The sequence below is a fragment of the Acinonyx jubatus genome, chromosome F2 (genome assembly GCF_027475565.1).
Source record: "Acinonyx jubatus isolate Ajub_Pintada_27869175 chromosome F2, VMU_Ajub_asm_v1.0, whole genome shotgun sequence".
Classification (NCBI taxonomy): Eukaryota; Metazoa; Chordata; class Mammalia; order Carnivora; family Felidae; genus Acinonyx; species Acinonyx jubatus.
The window spans coordinates 81,562,858-81,582,084 of NC_069394.1; the positions used below are offsets into that span (position 1 = coordinate 81,562,858).

Below are 19,227 nucleotides of genomic sequence, written 5' to 3' on the forward strand. Positions count from 1 at the left end.
GCTGTTGCAAGGACTGTCTTATTTGATATCCATTTAAGTCACGGTTCCCTCCATATTGGACATACAGGTCTGAGGCAGTGGAAATCTTTCCACGTAAGGTCCTTATTGTACTGAGATCTCTTTCTCAGGCTAGATTCATGGAAGCAGAATCACTCTGTCAAGAGTATGAGTGTTGGAGATACAGAAACACCCTGTTACAAGCTGTCTCCCACAAGGAGGTTCACGGTGATTCACACTGTCACCATCCATTCACAGAGTGTTAGCCTCACCTCAGTACTTGCTTCCTTGGTAAGTATAATGGAATTCCTTATGTTCATTTCCACTTCTTTGGTAAGGAAAGAGAAGTATTCTTATTGGTTTGTTATCCTCTTATGTGATTTCTTTGGTTTCCTTATTTCTTTTGTAACCCAATATTTGTGATTTATTTATTCAACAAACAAATGTGTATACAATGCTACTTAGTGTGGGATATACATGTAGCATGAAATATATAATGATGAATACTGCAATCCCCACTCTTGTGGACTCTCCAGTCTGGTTGAGAAGAGAGATGAACAAATAATGAGAAAAATATGAATATGGGAGAAAACATTCACAAAAACATACCAGATAAAGGACTGTTATCCAAAATATACAAAGAACTCTTACAACTCAACAATAACACAGACAACCCAATTAAAAAATGGGCCTAACACCTTCATAGATACCTCACCAAAAATAATATAAGATGGCAAATAAGTATATGAAAGATGTCAAACATCATATGACCAGGGAAATGCAAATTAAAACAAGGAGAACACAAACACACACACACACACAAAATTCCAAATAATCCAATTAAAAACGGGCTGAGGACCTGACTAGATATTTTTCCAAAGAAGACATCAAGATGGCCAACAGACACATGAAAAGATGCTCAACATCACTGACTAAAAGGGAAATACAAATCAGAACAACGAGATATCACCTCATACCTGTTGGGATCGCTAAACTCCGAAAGATAAGAAATAACAAGTGCTGGCAAGCATGTGGAGAAAGGGGAGCCCTCATGTACTGTTGGTGGGGATGCCAACGAGGGCAGCCACTGTATGGAGGTGGCTCAAAAACAGTATGGAGGTTCCTCAAAAAATTGAAAATAAAAATACCATATAATCCAGTAATTCCCCTATTGGGTATTTAACCAAAGAATACAAAGAGACTAATTGGAAGATATATACACTCTGATGCTTATAGTAGCATTATTTACAATAACCAATTTATGGAAGCAGTCCAAGTGTCCCTCTATGGATGAATGGATAAAAACAGATGTGATACACATACACACACACAGGGGAATATTATTCAATCATAAACGAGAATGAGATCTTGCCATGTGCAATAAAAAGGATGGACCTAGAGGGTATTATGCTAAGTGAAATAAGTCAGTCAGAGAAAGAGAAATACCATATGATTTTGCTTATATGTGGAATCTAAAAACCGAAACCACCAACCAAACAAACACAAAGTAGAAACAAACCTATAAATACAGAGAACAAAGTGGTAGTTGCCAGCGGAGAGAGGGGTGGGGGATGGGCAAAATGGGTGAAGTGTTACAGGCTTCCAGTCATGGAATAAATGTTATGAGGAGACGATAGTAGAGCTGTATGGTGACAGATGGTAGCTACCCTTGCAGTGAGCACAGCACAATGGATAAAGTTGTCAAATCACGATGTTGTACACTTGAAACTCCTGTAACACTGTGAGTCACCTACACTTCAGTAAGTAAAACAAAACAAAATACCCAACAATGAGATAACACTACGCACCTATTAGATGGGCCAAAATCCAGAACACTGACCCCACCAAATTCTGGTAAGGATATGGAACAATAGGAACTCGCAGTCATGGTCGGTGGCATGCAAAATGGTACAGCTACTTCGGAAGACAGTTTTGGCAATTTCTTGTAAAACCAAACATAGTCTTACCATATGACCCAGCAATTGTGCTTGGTGGTATTCATCCAAAGGAGTTGAAAATTTATGTCCACACAAATACCTGTATACAGATGTTTACAGCAGCTTTCTTCTTTTTTTTTTTTTTTTAAGTTTTTATTTATTTATTTTGAGAGAGAGGGAGAGAGAATCCTAAGCAGGCTCCGCAATGTCAGCACAGAGCCCTATGCGGGGCTTGAACTCACGAACCATGAGATCATGACCTGAACCGAAACCAAGAGTTGGACACTTAACCAACTGAGCCACCCAGGCGCCCCAGCAGCTTTATTCTTAATTGCCACAACTTGGAAGCAACCAAGATGTCCTTCAGCAGGTGAATGGATAAACTGTGGTACATCCAGACAATGGGATATTATTCAGCACTAAAAAGAAATGAGCTATAATACCATGAAAGCATACATGGAAACTGAATTCATATTGCTTAGTGAAAGAAGCCAGTTTGAAAAAGCCACGTACTGCATGATTCTAACTATACAACATTCTGGAAAAAGCAAAACTACACAGACAGTAGAAAGATCAACGGCTGCCATGTGTTAAAGGGGAGGGAGGGTGAATAGGTGGAGCAGAGGATTTTTATGTCAGTGAAACTACTCAGTCTGATACTGCGATAATGGATACATGTTGTACATTTGTCTGAACCCATGGAAGTACAATACCAAGAAGGAACTCTAATGTCAACTCTGGGCTTTGGGTGATTATGATGTGACAATGTAGGCTCATCAACTGCGACAAATTTATCACCCTGGTGGGGGATGTTGATAATGGGGGAGGCAGTGCATGTGCAGGGGCAGGAGGTATGGGGAATCTCTGTAACTTCTGCTCAACTGTGCTGTAAACCTAAAACTGCTCTAAAAATAGTCTATTAAGGGGGTGCCTGGCTGGCTCAGTATGACTCTTGCTCTCAGGGTGGTGAGTTCAAGCCGCACATTGGGCACAGAGCCTACTTAAAATAAATAAACAAATATATAGTACATTCATAAATAAATAACAATAGTCTATTAAATATTATCATAAAATAAATGCTAAATTGAGAAATGGAAAAGACCCTTGGAGGTAGAGAAGAGAGGCTCTCTAGCTAGCTTGAGGTCAGGGAAGGTTTCCCAAAAGAAGAGACACGAGGTGTGGTTGTAGGTGGGTGACAGGTGCTGGTGGGGCTGGAGGCCAAACAGGCATGAAGGAAAGGCAAATGATATGGCTGAGAGGTTGGGAATCCAAGTCACTCAGGGTCTTGCTAGGGATGTTAGACTTGGAAGGCATGAGAAGTCAGTGAGGAATTTTAAACAGGAGCCTGAGATGCTCTAATTGTCTTGAAATGTGAAGCATTATAGATATCATCTAGATACATTAGCAAACCATAGACCATTCTTGTTGAAAAGTGGTGAGATTAGACATTAGAAAAGGTGTGACCTAAGTTTCCAGAAAAATAGAAGAATCATCCCTCCTAGTCCTGGAACAAAGATTTTCAATCTCTACTAGAACAAGCATTAGGAGAAACGTATCTGTAGGGGATAAAACAATTGTTACAACTAAGTAGGCTTGATTTATTAAAATGCATTCATGCAAGCCTACTTGAATGACTTTTTAAAAATGAAAATAATAGATCTTGATTTTGAAAAGGCTGTCCCAGCTAATTTCATTGTCCTTGCAAATCTAATCAAGATTGAGTCAAAGGGATAAAAAGTAAAGTCAATAACGGCTTATAATACAGCCGGAAAGGAGTGTTGACCAATTCACAAGAGGCAGAGGCATAAGTAGGGCCAAGCGGGATGAGGGGTTCCCATGCCACGGGTGTGTGTGCCCAGTGCCAGCTGGTTCACAGCAGTACTTGCTAAGTGTATGCTACATGAACTAATTAAAAGAAGACTGCTACCAACGAAAGTTCCTTTGTATCCTAAGATATCTTTGGGTGTTAACTGCACTTACATTTAGATGGGATTAAGCAATTTCCTTCCAGCAGGGAACAAGACACAGTTGAAGAAATGTATTTCATCTGGGGTACACACCACTGGAGATGCCTTCCAGTAACTTGAAATAAATTCCAAGGGATGGCTGGGAAGTGTACTATTAAACTGTTAGCATCTAGAACATTTGCTTAAATGAAAACAAAAGGGAAAAAAAAAAACCCATTTTTGTTAGAGTTTGAGGGTTGTAACCATACTCATTGTTTGGCTGCAATGCATTATTAGAAGCTTTTACTTTTTGGGGTGCCTGGGTGGCTCAGCTAGTTAAGCATGGACTCTTGATTCCAGCTCAGGTCTTGATCTCACAGCCCTGAGTTCAAACCCTGCATTGGGCTCGACACTGGGCATGGAGTTTACTTAAAACATAAAATAAAATAAACTTTTTACTTTCCCTATCCTATTTACAGAAATCTCTTGTAATCAGGTTTGGGAAAGGTGTATCACAGATCCATTAAAACATGTTTTCAAAAAGGTTCTTTCACAGGCTCCTTCCTGGGAAGTGCAGTGGCTCCTTTCCAGTAGGGGACAGGGCAGCTACAGGCTCCGGTATTTTCTTCGGTGACTTTCAACTCTCTGGCACACCCTCCTCTCCACTCTTGTTTTCTAATGGACAGAAGCTGGGGCTCAGAAGTGAGGCCAAAGCCTGGTCTGAAGACAGGACTTGGCCACACATTTCCAGGGAGGCAGAGTACAAATCTACCCTTGCTGTGTTGGTGCCCCTGGCAGTGAGCGAGACCACCACCCACTAGCAAGGGGAATATAAACAAGTGCTGAGCAATGCAATGAGATAAAAATCAATGCTGCAAAACTTTTTTATCCTAAAAAAAAGTGAACTGGGAAGAGCCCTTGCATAGTGTGGATGCTGATGATTGGGAAATGAGACCAGAAGGCCTGGCAACCCAAGCGCGTCAGTGAGCACTGTCCCCCACGGGGGCTCCATTTTCCAGGAACACTTGAGCAGATGGAGCACTCCCGCAGATGGAGGACTCAAGCAGATGGAGCACTCGTGCAGGTGGAGCACTCACACAGATGGAGGATTTGTGCAGATGGAGCGCTTGTGCATGTGGAGCCCTCACCAGATGGAGCACTTGCGCAGATGGAGGACTCATGCAGATGGAGCACTCGTGTAGGTGGAGCACTCGTGTAGATAGATGGAGCACTTGAGCAGATGGAGCACTCATGCAGGTGGAGGATTGAGCAGATGGAGCACTCATGCAAATGGAGCACTCGAGCAGATGGAGGACTCAAGCAGATGGAGCACTTGTGCAGGTGGAGCACTCATGTAGATAGATGCAGCACTTGTGCAGATGGAGCACTCAAGCAGATGGAGCACCCGTGCAGACAGATGGAGCACTTGTGCTGATGGAGCACTCGTGCTAGTGGAGCACTCGAGCAGATGGAGGACTCTAGCAGATAGATGGAGCACTCGTGCAGGTGGAACACTTGAGAAGATGGCGCACTCGAGTAGATGGAGCACTTGTGCAGGTGGAGCACTCGTGCTGGTGGAGGATTCATGCAGATAGAGCACTCGTGCATGTGGGACACTCCTACAGTTGGAGCACTCGAGCAGATGGAGGACTCGAGCAGACAGATGGAGCACTTGTGCAGGTGGAGATGTTTGTTCTCAGTGAAGGACTAGCTCACAGGGCCATACTCTGACTTTGTTCAAGCTCTACTCGGGGAAAATGCTTGATGTTCTGCAAGGTCCACACCACTGTTGGAGACCCTGATGCCCACCTGATTTAGCTGCTGCAGAGAGCTGTCCACCTCCCAGCACTGACCTCTTGCAGATGGTGAAAGAGCCTGCTTGGAGCTCTCTTTGGACAAGCCATCACTGGACTTTCCAGGACAGGGAAGGGCAGAGTAGAGCAAGGCTGAGTTACGGAGAAAGGGGTGTCTGCTATTGTTACCTCACTGAGTAGTAAGGACTCTAGGCTTGTGTGGCTTTGATTGGAGTCAGATCTGGACAAGTCCACAGCTGGCTGGAAAGCAGGGAAGCCTCTGTGGCCCTTTGTCCATCAGTGGGATCTGTTCACTGCCCCAGCCTCTACCTTACCTGGGCTGTTCCTGCATGGGAGACTGGGCCAATCTTTGCTATTTTGCAGCTGGGGTTTTGTTTTCTCTAAATCCCTAGTTAACTGGTTCTTATCAGGGGATCTGGCAGCTCTGTGATAACAGTGTTTACATATCCACCTGACCCACCCAGAGGCCTGCAGGATACCTTCAGATAGAGATCCACAGGGAACTCTACATTAAAGTGGTGGCATGTGAAGAAAAGGATAAGTCAGAAACTGGATCTACATAAACTAAAGGAAGAGCATCAGAGAAGGAATAATAAAAATTAATGTAAAACATAATAGTTTGCTTAGGTCATTAATAACAACAATGTATTCAGTGATTATACCTTATGGATAAGTGAATGTCAGCAATGTTCTAAGGAATGGGAGAGAGGAATTGAGAATATCCTTACAAGATACCTGTACTACCCTTGAAGCAGGATAGTGTTATTTCAAAGTGGACTTGGTTAGTTATAAATATATATTGCAGTATCTAGGGCAACCACTAAAGAATGTTTAAAAAAAAAAAAAAACAGCAAGCGCCTGGATGGCTCAGTCAGTTAAGCATCCAACTCTTGATTTCAGCTCAGGTCATGACCTGAGAGATCTGTGAGATCAACCCCTCTGCACTGTGCTGTCAGCTCAGAGCCTGCTTGATATTCTCTCTCTCCTATCTCTCTGCCCTTCCCCCCCACTGTCTCTGTCTCTCTCAAAATAAATAAATAAGCATTAAAAAAAAATGTTAAGAAAAGAGAAAGAGGAGAAAATGGAGTCATAAAATACTCAATTAAAATGAGAAAATGCAGGGGCACCTGGGTGGCTCAGTTGGTTAAGCAGCCGACTTCGGCTCAGGTCATGATCTCATGGTCCGTGAGTTCAAGCCCCGCGTCGGGCTCTATGCTGACAGCTCAGAGCCTGGAGCCTGTTTCAGATTCTGTGTCTCCCTCTCTCTGACCCTCCCCGGTTCATGCTCTGTCTCTCTCTGTCTCAAAAGTAAATAAATGTTAAAAAAAAATTAAAAAAAATAAATAAATAAAATGAGAAAATGCAGGGGTGCCTGATGGCTCAGTTCATTGAGCAGCTTGATTTTGGCTCAGGTCATGATCCCAGGGCCATGGGACTGAGCCACTATGTTGAGCCCCACATCGGGCTTCCCACTGAGCATGAAGCCTGCTTAAGATCCCCTGTCACTCTCCCTCTGCCCCTCTCCCCAGCTCGCACTCTAACGTTAAAAAAATAAAACAATAAAACAATAAAATGAGATAAAGCAGGAGGGTGGAAGACAAGTTCCCTGAATAGAAAACAATTATAAATACGATAGATATTAATCCAATTATATAAATATTCACTTCATATGTGAATGGTCTAAAAACATAAATTAAAAGAGACTGTCAGAGTGGACAAAAAAACATGAGCTAACTCTGTTGTCTACTTCAACTGTAAAGACACATAGAGATTAAAGTAAAATTATAGAAGATATACCCTGGTAACACTAATAAGTTAAAATAGGTATATTAATTTTAGACAGAGCAGACTTCAGATCCAGGAAAATTATTAGAGAGAAGACAGAAAAGGCATTAAATAATGATAAAGGGGTCAATTCGCCAAGAAGACATAACAATTCTTAATGTGTATGCACCTAACAACAGACTGTGAAAATATGTGAAGTAAACTGATAAAACTTCAAGGAGAGATAAAGAAACCCACTATTATATTTTATTTATTATTCTTCAAGACTTCAATACCCTTCTATCAATGACTGAAAGGTCCAAAGGCAGACAATCATAAAGACAGCTGAACTGAACAGCATCATCAATCAATTGGATCTAATTGACATTTATAGAATACTCAATCCAATGACAGCAGAATAAACATTCTTCTCAAGCTCACATGGAATATCCATCAAGACAGACCACAAAGTGGGGCATGAAACACATTTAAAAGTATAGAAATCATATAGAAATCAGGGGGACCTGGGTGGCTCAGTCAGTTGGGTGTCTAACTATTGATTTCAGCTTGGGTCATGATCCCAGGGTCGTGGGATTGAGCCCCACGTTGGGCTCTAGGCTGAGCGTGGAGCCTGCTTAGGATTCTCTCTCTATTCCTCTGTCTCCTCTCCTGCTCATGTGCTCTCTCTCTCAAAAAAGGAAAGAAATCATACTAAGTATGTTCTTAGACCACAACGGAATTAAACAGAAGTCAATAACAGAAAGATAGCTGAAAACCCCCAAATAACTGGAGATTAAACAATACACTTCTAACTAACACATGGGTCAAAGAAGAAATCTCAAGAGAAGTTTTAAAATATTTTCAAGTAAATGAAAATTAAAACATATCAAAACTTGTGGGATGTAGCAAAACCAGTGCTTAGAGAGAAATTTATAGCACTCTATGCATATATAAGAAAATATCTAATATATAGCTTTCATCTTAGGAAAAATAAAAAGAGAAGCAAATTACAACCAAAGCAAAGGGAATATAAGCAATAATGAAAATTAGAAGAGAGATCAATACAATTAAAAACAAAATCAAGAAGAGAAATTCAAGAAACCCAAATTTGATCCCTTCAAAAGATTAATAAAAATTATCTGATAAACTTCTAACAGTCTAATCAACAGTACCAGAGACAGAAGAAACAAATTAATTTTATCAGAAATGAAAGAGGGGCCATCATTACTGATCCCATGGACAGTAAAAGGATAATAAAATAATGTTATGAACAACTCTACCCACCCCCCAAATTTGCTAAATTACTTGAAAGGGATCAATTTCTTGAAATACACAGTCTATCAAAACTCACACGAGAGGAAACAGATGATCTGAATAAGCTAATCTCTATTAAAGAAGTTGAATAAATAATTCATAATCTTCCAAAACAGAAAATACCAGGACCAGAAGGTTCACAGGCAAATTCTACCAAACTTGTAAGTAAGAAATCATACCAATCCTTTACAATCTCTTCAGAAAATAGAAGCAGAAGGAATATTTCCTAAACTCATTCTATGAAGACAGCATTACCCTAAAATAAAACCAGATAAAGACATTACATGAAAGAAAAATACAGAATAACACCTCTCATGAACATAAATGCAAAGTCCTTAACAAAATGTTAGCAAGTCTAATCTACATAAAAAAATATATACCATAACCAAACGTGGGATTTATTCCAGGTATACAAGGCTGGTTCAATATTTTAAAAAATCAATTAATGTAATCTGTCATATTAATGGACTAAAGAAGAAAAATCATATGGTCATATCAAAAGATGTAGAAAAATAACTTGGCAATATCCAACACCCAGCCATGATAAAAACTCTCAGCAATCCAGGAATAGAGAAGATCTTCCTTAACTTGGTAAAGAACACCTACAAAAACCTACAGGTGGAAGAAACCAATAAAGAAGTCATATGTAGGAAACAGTGACTCAAACTTAAATGATTAATATGAGGGAGTCCTAGGACAGTAGTTAAGCAAATAGTTAAGACTGTCTTGGTGGGGGAGAAAGCTCTAGGAGGGAAATTATAAAGGAAAAGGATAACTCCAATGATTTGTCATAATTTTTGGAGATTTGAAAAAAAAAAGTGTGGTACAGGCAATGCAAGGAAAATGAAAGTCAATATAAAATTCCATGAGGCAAACCCCATCAAAAAATCCCTATCAGCATTCTTCACAGAACTAGAACAAACAATCTTAAAATTTGTATGGAACCAGAAAGAAAAGAAAAGAAAGAAAAAAACAAAGCTGGAGGCATCACAATCCCGGACTTCAAGATGTATTACAAAGTTGTAATCATCAAGACGGTATGATACTGGCACAAGAAAAGGCACTCAGATCAATGGAACAGAATAGAGAACCCAGAAATGGACCCATAAACGTATGGCCAACTAATCTTTGACAAAGCAGGAAATATTCCAGCGGAATAAAGACAGTCTCTTCAGCAAACGGTGCTGGGAAAACTGGACAGTGACATGCAGAAAAATGAACCTGGACCACTTTCTTACACCACACACAAAAATAAACTCAAAATGGATGAAAGACCTAAACGTAAGACAGGAAGCCATCAAAATCCGAGAGGAGAAAGCAGGCAAAAACCTCTTTGACTTTGGCCACAGCAACTTCTTACTCAACATGTCTCCAGAGTCAAGGGAAACAAAAACAAAATTGAACTATTGGGACCTTATTAACATAAAAACTTCTGCACAGAGAAGGAAACAATCAGCAAAACTAAAAGGCAACAAATGTAATGGGAGAAGATATTGGCAAATGACATATCAGATAAGGGTTAGTACAAAATCTATAAAGAACTTTTCAAACTCAACACTCAAAAAACAAATAATCCAGTGAAGAAATGGGCAAAAGACATGAATAGACACTTCTCCAAAGAAGACATCCAGATGGCCGACACATGAAAAACCATCATTCATCATCAGAGAAATACAAATCAAAACCACAATGAGATACCACCTCACACCTGTCAGAATGGCTAACATTAACAAGTCAGGCAACAATAGATGTTGGCGAGGATGTGGAGAAAGAGGATCTCTTTTGCACTGCTGGTGGGAATGCAAACTGGTGCAGCCACTCTGGAAAAAAGATGGAAGTTCCTCAAAAAATTAAAAATAGAACTACCCTACGACCCAGCAATCGCACTACTAGGCATTTATCCACGGGATACAGGTGTGCTGTTTTGAAGGGACTCATGCACCCCAATGTTTATAGCAGCGCCATTAACAATACCCAAAGTACGGAAAGAGACCCAATGTCCATCAACAGATGAATGGATAAAGATGTGGTATATATATATATATATATATATATATATATATATATATATATACATACAATGGAGTATTACTCGGCAATCAAAAAGAATGAAATCTTGCCATTTGCAACTCCGTGGATGGAATTAGAGGGTATTATGCTAAGCAAAATTACTCAGTGAGAAAAAGACAAATATCATATGACTTCACTCATACGAGGACTTTAAGAGACAAAACAGATGAACATAAAGGAAGGGAAACAAAAATAATATAAAAACAGGGAGGGGGACAAAAGAGAAGAGACTCATAAATATGGAGAACAAACTGAGGGTTACTGGAGGGGTTGTGGGAGGGGGGAAGGGCTAAATGGGGAAGGGGCACTAAGGAATCTACTCCTGAAATCATTGTTGTGCTATATGCTAACTAACTTGTATGTAAATTAAACAAACAAACAAACAAAAAAACCCCAAACAAACAAGGAAACAGAAGTACAGTATACTATTTTCCTATTCAGTGAAAAATATTTATATAATCATAACACTAAAAATACCATTTATTGATTTTCACCTTTGAAAATGTAAAAAAAAAATCAATCTGTAGACAGTGTTCAAGGCTTAATTATGGTTATAGAAGAGAATATCACCCATCTTTCTACTATAAAGTACAGAAACAACTGTAGGAAGGTGGCAAGGAAGAGTGGAGTAAAAGAAGCACAAAAGAGCTAATATTTTTTCTTGCAAAGTACGGAATAAAGAGATACTATCTTTACCAGAAAGAATGACAAATAAACAAAACCCCTACAGCTGGTTGACTAAGTAGATGCTTTCCCCTTAAGATCAGGAACAGAGCAAGGAAACCCCCTGGCCCCATGTCTGCTCACTTCTATACTGCGGTTCTAGCTGAAACGGTGCTACAGGCGGTAGCAATTCTTATGGTCTTACAATAACCGGGTCCTGAACAGCTTAAGCAGTGTGGGTGCGTGGTGGTTCCCCTCAAATGTGGGGCAGAGAACACCGCTCCCACACCCTTCTCTCTCCTCTGGGCCCCGGACCAATCCTGGGCTCTGAGAGAGGTGAGGGGTGGGAGAACAGGAGCAACCGCTGGAGAGAATGAAGGTGCAAGGGGGGCCTCTGGAGGAGGAGGAGATGTGCCAGCGGTAGCACGCTGTGGGCACGGTGATGAGGACAAATGCGCAGCGCATCTATCTGCTCCGGGGCATACATCTGCAGCGTGCACGGTCCTCACAGCCTGTGTGCCCAGGGGCCCAGCGCAGCCAGCGCTCAGATGCCCCAACAGTCCAGGCAGCCTCTGCAGACTCCCAGCCCTTCCTTACCGGCATGCTTCCAAACAGCCTGCCAGCAACCAACCCTGGCTCTGTACCACAGTCTATCTACAGCGCTCACAGAATTGCTTCATTTAAGACAACTGATCACACAGCCTCCGTGGCTGGCATGACTGGAATAGCAGAATGAGACAGAAACAGCTCCATCCCAAGAGGTCCCTGACTCCTCCAGCACAGAAAGCTTTTACAACTGCCCTTGGCATCTCCGTGGGTTTTCTATATGGCCTTCATCTGTCTGGAAGGCCTTCCCCAACTCTGCCTGACAAATCCTGATGGTCCCAAGGCCACCCACCCACTGCCTCATGGGCTTTTGCTGTCATCCAGCCCTCCTTGTCAGGGGCGGTCATCCTTCTCCACTAGTCGGTGAGCACTCCAAGCCCCCAAAGCCTCATGTGCATTATCTCGTTTAACCCTCAACAATGCTTTAAGGTGGATTCTATTAGCCCTGTGTTAGGTGACAAAATGGAAGAGTCTGCTTTCTTCGGGACCACCAGGCTATACTGCTCTCATTTCTCACTTTGAATCACAACTTTAGTTATGTTTTGGCCTTAACACTAAAAGAAAATGCACAGAAGAGAAGATCCAAATCGCCTGAACACAATGAATAAGTGCTCAACCTCACAAGCAGGCAGGAGAATGTGAATTAGAGCAACAATGGGATCAGAGATTTTGCTGTTTATAAAAATTATAAAAAGACTCAGGAATCTTATGATGGGCAAGGCTGGTGGGAACAGGTCCTCTTAGAAGGCCTTTTGGAAATATGAATTTCTGTATATTTTTTGGAAATTAACAATATCTTTTAATATTAAGAATACACAAGCCAATTGTGTGGCCACTTTGGAAAACACTTTTGCATTTCTTCAAAGAGGCTAAGCACAGGGTTTCCCATATGACCCAGCAATTCCATCCCTAGATACATACCCAAAATTCAAAAACAGGGGTTCAAACAAAAAACTTGTCCATAAATATTCATAGCGGCACTACTTACAGTAGCCAGAAAGTGGAAATGACCCAATGTCCATCAACTGATGAATGGAAAAAACAAGATGTGGTGCCTCCATACAATGAAACATTCAGTCATAAAAAGAAATAAAGCGCTGACCCCATAGTACATCATGGATAACTTTGAAAACGTTATGCCAAATGAAAGAAGCCAATCATGAAAGACCATACAACGTATGACTTTGTGTATGTGAAATATCCAGAAAAAGCAAACCTATAAAGACGGAAAGTAGATCAGTGTTTTCCTAAGACCAGGGGAAGTGGTTGGGGTGGGAGAGCATAATGGCACTGACAATGGGCATGAGGTTCATTTTGGAATGATGACAGTGCCTTTTTTTTTTTTTTTTTTTTTTAAATATGGGTCTCAAACTGACAACCTGGAGATCAGGAGTTACATGCTCTACCGACTGAGCCAGCCAGGTGCCCCAACAATGTTTTAAATTAGATTGTAGTGACAGTTGCATATCTGTGAACATACTAAAACATCTTAAATGAATGAATTGTAGTGATGTAAGTTATACCTCAGTAAAGTTGTTTAAAAAATACACGAACCCTAAGACCCTGAAATCTTCCTGCAAAGAAATCAGTAGGGATTGATGTAAAGCGTGTTTATTTCAGCCTTGTTTATAATTGCAAAAACAGGGGAACATGTTTGATGCCCATCAGTGGAGAGACAGTTTATTCATAGAAGGGAATATTATGCAACAATTAATATCTTGAGTTAGATCTTTATCTACCCATCTGGATGGACATCCCTGCTAGAGTCCTAAGTGAGGAAAGCAAGCGCCAGGATAATGTGTTTTACAAAGTCGTGCAGTCGCACACACTCCCTCCGAAGGGGGCAAACGCATGTGCTCCTGTGTGTACAGAGTGCAGCATGGCAGGTGCACAGTAGGAGATAATTTCTCTTTCTCTTTATTCATCTTTCACTAGTTCCACTGGACAGGCACTACTTTTTCCACTGAAAAATTTAGAAAGTTAAAAAGGAGAATATTAATGCTATGTTGAGCCCAGACTCACATATCCAATCAGCTACTGAAATGTCTTTTCAGATGGATCAAACATCTAAACTCGTCAAGGCATAGCTAAAGTTGAGCTCTCAAAGCTGGCCTCATCTGCCACGTCCGATTCCCGTCAACAGCTCTACGATCACCTTGCGGCCTAAACCGGGATCTCAGACATCAGCAGGGATGTTCCCAGCCTTCATCTGTGCCTTGCTTCCTCTGTACTGAATTCACTACCCAACCTGTCAGTTTCCCCCAACTAAACCCTCTTCCATGTTTACTTCACCTCTTCCCTTATCTCATGCCTTGGGACTGCTGCTTGCCCTCCCACTGGCTATTACCCAAGGCCCTGGCCCTTCCACTCTGCTCTGCAGAGACAAACACTGGATCACCCTCCTGTCAGTGACAGAGCACACTCCTGCCAGGGCCAACCACGCGGGCAGGGGTTGGCCTCTCAGCCTAGTCTCCAGTCATTCCCTCCATCCAGATGCCTTTCCAGCCCCCTTCCAAACTCTGGTGCTCCCTGACACGGCCCTGTCAGCAGCCTTTACGTGTCCTGGTTTTTTCCCTTCAGACATGCTTCCTGCCTCTACTCCTTCACCTACTTAGCTACTTCCTGCTTCAGATTGCAGCACAAAGCTCCTGTCCTTGGGGCAGCTACAGTGACCTCCCTAACAATGTGAGGTCCCAGCAATCAGTACTTGGAGCGCTCTGAACGCTGCAGTTCCAAGTCTGATCGTGTGCATAGCTGACTGGTGTCTTTCTATATAGACTGTGAGTCGAAGAGGCAAGAACCTCTTCTGATTTTGTTCCTTATGTATCCAAAGTCTGGAACATGTGAGACAACAATAAATACTTGCTTAATGAATGAGGAAACGAATATGAAGTATGATATTTAACAAAATGTAAATACCATTTCCATTTCCACCAGGATTGACTTGACTACCCACCTTGAACGCTGCAAATGGAGTTGACCTGAGTGACAGAATCCAGTTCATTGAGCTTCACAGGGCTGGTCAGTTCACAGGAGGGAGCACTGGAGGCCATACCCAAAAGGGGCTTTTGAAGCAAAAGGACACTTCGTTCAACACAAACAATCTGACCTGCCGACAGAGACACTTCGGATTATGGAAGCACTGAAGAGAAAGTGAGTTTTCCTCCCAGTGAGGACAGTGTCCTTTGCCAGCCTCCTAAGGCTGTGTGGGCAGAGGGCACAGTTTTGCGCCCCCTCCCTTGTGTCCTACGACACATGCACTGTGCAGAAAGGAAGTCCTAAAGCCACCAGTGTGCTAAGCTGGAAAAGCACACAAATACTAGATTCAAATTCAATTTGGAAAGGTGAATTTTGTGGTATGCAAATTACACCTCAATCAAATAAAAAATATGTAGTTTAGGCAGGATTCTAATTTGATTCCTGGAAAAAAAGAGCTGATTGATCTAAGCATATATTTATAATGTTCCAGGCATTTGTTTGTTTTAAAAAGTGATGTTTCAGGCAATGGCTTCAGGTGGCTTTTGCACCTGTAAAGTGTGCCACCAAGAGACCATCTTTGAGTGACCAACAGCATCTTTCACAGGAGGTGTCAGCACCGCAAGCGTTCTAGTTCTGTCCAGGTGGCCATGACAGGGGTCATTTGAAGCCCCAGGCTGGTACCACGGGTCTCTTCCACTCCACACACCACGTCCGCAGTTGGCTTCATGAAGGGACGCAGTTCCAAATAAGTCAGAGGCACTGACAAGCCACAATGCCATTCTGTGGCGTCTATCAGTGGCTGTTGGGTCAAAACTGGGAAGAAGAAAGCATACCCTGGGCTCGGAGAGTGTCCCTGAAGAGGAAGCTGTGAGGGGTAGCCTCGGCGAGCGCTTCCACGACTTCCTGGCTCAGCACACATGAGGGGGCCACACAGACTGGTACAGTTTTGGGGAGGCCAGAGTTATTCTCATCCTGCATCTGCAGGGTGACATCAGTCACCATCAGCCAAATCTCCCTTTGCTGTGGAAGAAGCAAATCATTTAGTTACAATTCAAAGACACAGTCAAGTCTATTAACTTTAATAGCTATTCTAACGTCCAAGACTTAAAAGAAAATTAATGTTTTTAACTTATTTTTTGAGAGAGAGAGCATAAGCAAGAGAGGGGCAGAGAGAGAGGGGACAGAGGATCCGAAGTGAGCCAACAGGCTGACAGCAGTGAGTCCGATGTGGGGCTCGGACTCACGAACTGTGAGGTTATGACCTGAGCCGAATTTGAACGCTAAACCGACAGAGCCACCCAGGCGCCCCTAATATCCAAACTTTTAAAAGCAATAATGTTAGATGATTATTACAACACTATTTTAGATATCATTCCCACAAATGTTTTCAAATATGCAATAGAGTCTGCGTGTCTTGGTCACTAGCAAACAATCCAACCTGATTGACATGGCTGAGCCCTGGGAACCCCAACCCTGTACTTGTCTAAAGGGCTCCTTTGCTGGGATACAGTCTGCCCTTCCTTGGCACTAACGTATTGTCCTTGACCTACTCAGGGAGATTTCACTGCTCTTTTTGTCCAGATCTCATGTTCCCATACCCAGAATGTGAATTACCACACTGTCTTATATTTAGTCCATACACATTCTTCTCTCCTGTTAGACGTAGGTTTCCTAGGGATCAGAGATTGTTATAAACTGAATGTTCACATCCACTCCCACATCCTCAATTCATAAGTTGAATTCCTGACCTCCAGTGTGATCGTAATGGTAGGTGCGGTATTCAGGAGGTAATTAGGTCATGAGGGTGTCACCTTGATGGTGGAATCAGGGTCCTTGTAACACATGAGGCAGTTTGTCTCCTCTCCTGCCTTCCACATTGCGAGGATGCAAAGACATATCCTTTTGTAAATCAACAGGAGGGGCCTCACTGAGAACCTGACCATGTTGGCAATTTGAACTCAGACCTGTGAGAAATGAACAGCTGCTGCTTAATCCATAGCAGCCCAAACTGACTAAGACAGGCTTATTTAGTACTGCCCTCAGACTTTGCATAGGGCCGTGGTATAAAGCAGGAATAAAATAACTGTTGTATCTGCAACAATTTTTCTTTTTCTTTTTTATTCTTTCAAGTATACAATAGAATCTATGTGTCTTGGTCACTAGCAAACAATTGGACCTGATAATAATTTTCTTTTTTTTTTAAGTTCATTTATTTTTCAGAGAGAGAGAGAGAGAGAGAGAGAGAGAGCGCGCGCCAGAAACAGAGAGAGAAGGGGAGAGAGAGAATTCCAAGCAGGCTCTGCACTATCAGCACAGAGCCCAATATGGGGCTCCAACTCACCAACTGTGAGAATGTGACCTGAGCCGAAATCAAGACTCAGACGCCTAACTGAGTCACCCAGGCACCCCTATAATTTTCTTTCATCTGCAAAAGTTGTAATGTCTTTTAAAGTTCATTATAGTGGTATTCTGCCCTTTACCCTTGGTCAGAGTTTAGCATTTAGTAGATCCAATGAGGCCAAGGATTTGCCTGGGAAGACCCTTGTAGTCAGTAGGGCTGGACCATGACAACCTGTCTGGCTTGAGGTTCAGTTGGTGTTGCTTGTGTGGATTGATGGCATGGTCAGTTTGAGGATTCCATTTGGCTGGTTGACAGGAATGGGCAGAGAAAGTGACTTGCATGGTAGGAGTTGTGGGTTTGGGTCAAGGGGGAGCTCACATGGTTGAAATGCTGATTACACATAGGAAATTAGAGTAAATTATATGGAGGAAAATGAGAGCCAGGTTTCTCACTATTAGATAGGGGAGTTATAAATATGGAAATGGGGAAAACCTAAAATCAATTATGTGGTAATGACCTACAGTTGGAGATATTGGTGTAAAATTAAGATTTCAGATATAGATGGAGAGATGGAAAGAAATACAGATTTATGTGTATGTGTGCATGGGTTTACATACGTAATACTTCCTTGTTCTGTTCACTGAGAGGGTCTGAAGGCAATAACATGCCAGTGGCAATGAGCCCATCTAGTTACCAGACCTTTGTTTAAATGCTGTTTTCCATTAAAATCAACCAGGCCTCCTTGAAGAGATGGCTGTTTCCAGAGCAGAGAAAGCACAAGGTGAGTCTGAAACATCTTATTGTGTCAGACAGCAAGCAAGTACTTAAAAGGATACAGGAACATGCCCAAAGGGCACATGAGCCAGCCTGAATCTGGTAAATTTGAACATCCAAATGAACAACAGTAAGATTATAACTCATTGAATAAAAACTGAATTCACTGGTCCATACTGATATAAGTAAGTGAATACATAATTAAATCAAGGAAATAAAAAGCTCCTAAGTATAGCTGAATGCAACTAATAAATATAGAAGGTAAGCTAGAGTTAGAAAACTACCATTAGGTCACTATCAGAGTAATAATTCAGGCCAAGAATCATATGGATATTAAAATGAGTGAGTAAAAGTTTGATGAAAATAGGACATTTACATAGTCTCAATGTATCTTCCTACATACATATATCTTTCCACCCCTGTCCCACCCAAATATCTTCCTTTATATGGATCAGATAGTTACTAACTTTAGAGTGGAGAAAACTAGAAAACACCATATTTTTTTTTCAAAAGTTTTTCTTTAAATTCCAGTTAGTTAACATACAGTGCATGTTATTAGTTTCAGGTGTAGAATTTAGTGGTTCATCACTTCTATATAACACCCAGTGATCATCAAAGTGCCCTCCTTAACACCCATCATCCATTAAGCTCATTCCCTGTCCACCTCCCCTCTAGCAACCCTATTTGTTTTCTATAGTTAAGAGTCTGTTTTCTGGTTTGCCTCTCTCTTTTTTTCCCCCCTTTGCTCATTTGTTTTGTTTCTTAAGTTTCATATATGAGTGAAATCATATGGTCTTTGTCTTTCTCTGACTTATTTCACGTAGCACAATACTCACTAGCTCCATCCATGTCATTGCAAATAGGAAGATTTCTTTTTCACAACTAATATATATATCAATCACCTCTTCTTTATCCATTCATTAGTCAGTGGATATTGGGCTATTTTCATAATTTGGCTATTGTTGATAATGCTGCTATAAACATTGGGGTGCATGTGCCCCTTCAAATCTGTATTTTTGTAT

At 41.6% G+C, this 19,227-nt stretch overlaps 1 protein-coding gene across 2 annotated transcripts in view; it reads right to left on the bottom strand.

Annotated features, from left to right (window-relative positions):
- The window catches only part of SPIDR (scaffold protein involved in DNA repair), a 493,308-nt gene that overhangs the window by 8,733 nt on the left and 465,348 nt on the right, over window positions 1-19,227 (bottom strand). For both annotated transcript variants that reach the window (XM_015071433.3, XM_053208306.1), the window contains 2 exons: window positions 15,924-16,110; window positions 15,068-15,220 (listed from right to left, as the gene is read on the bottom strand). In XM_015071433.3, coding sequence (XP_014926919.1) covers window positions 15,068-15,220; window positions 15,924-16,110 — 340 coding nt within the window. The remainder of the gene's footprint in view (window positions 1-15,067; window positions 15,221-15,923; window positions 16,111-19,227) is intronic.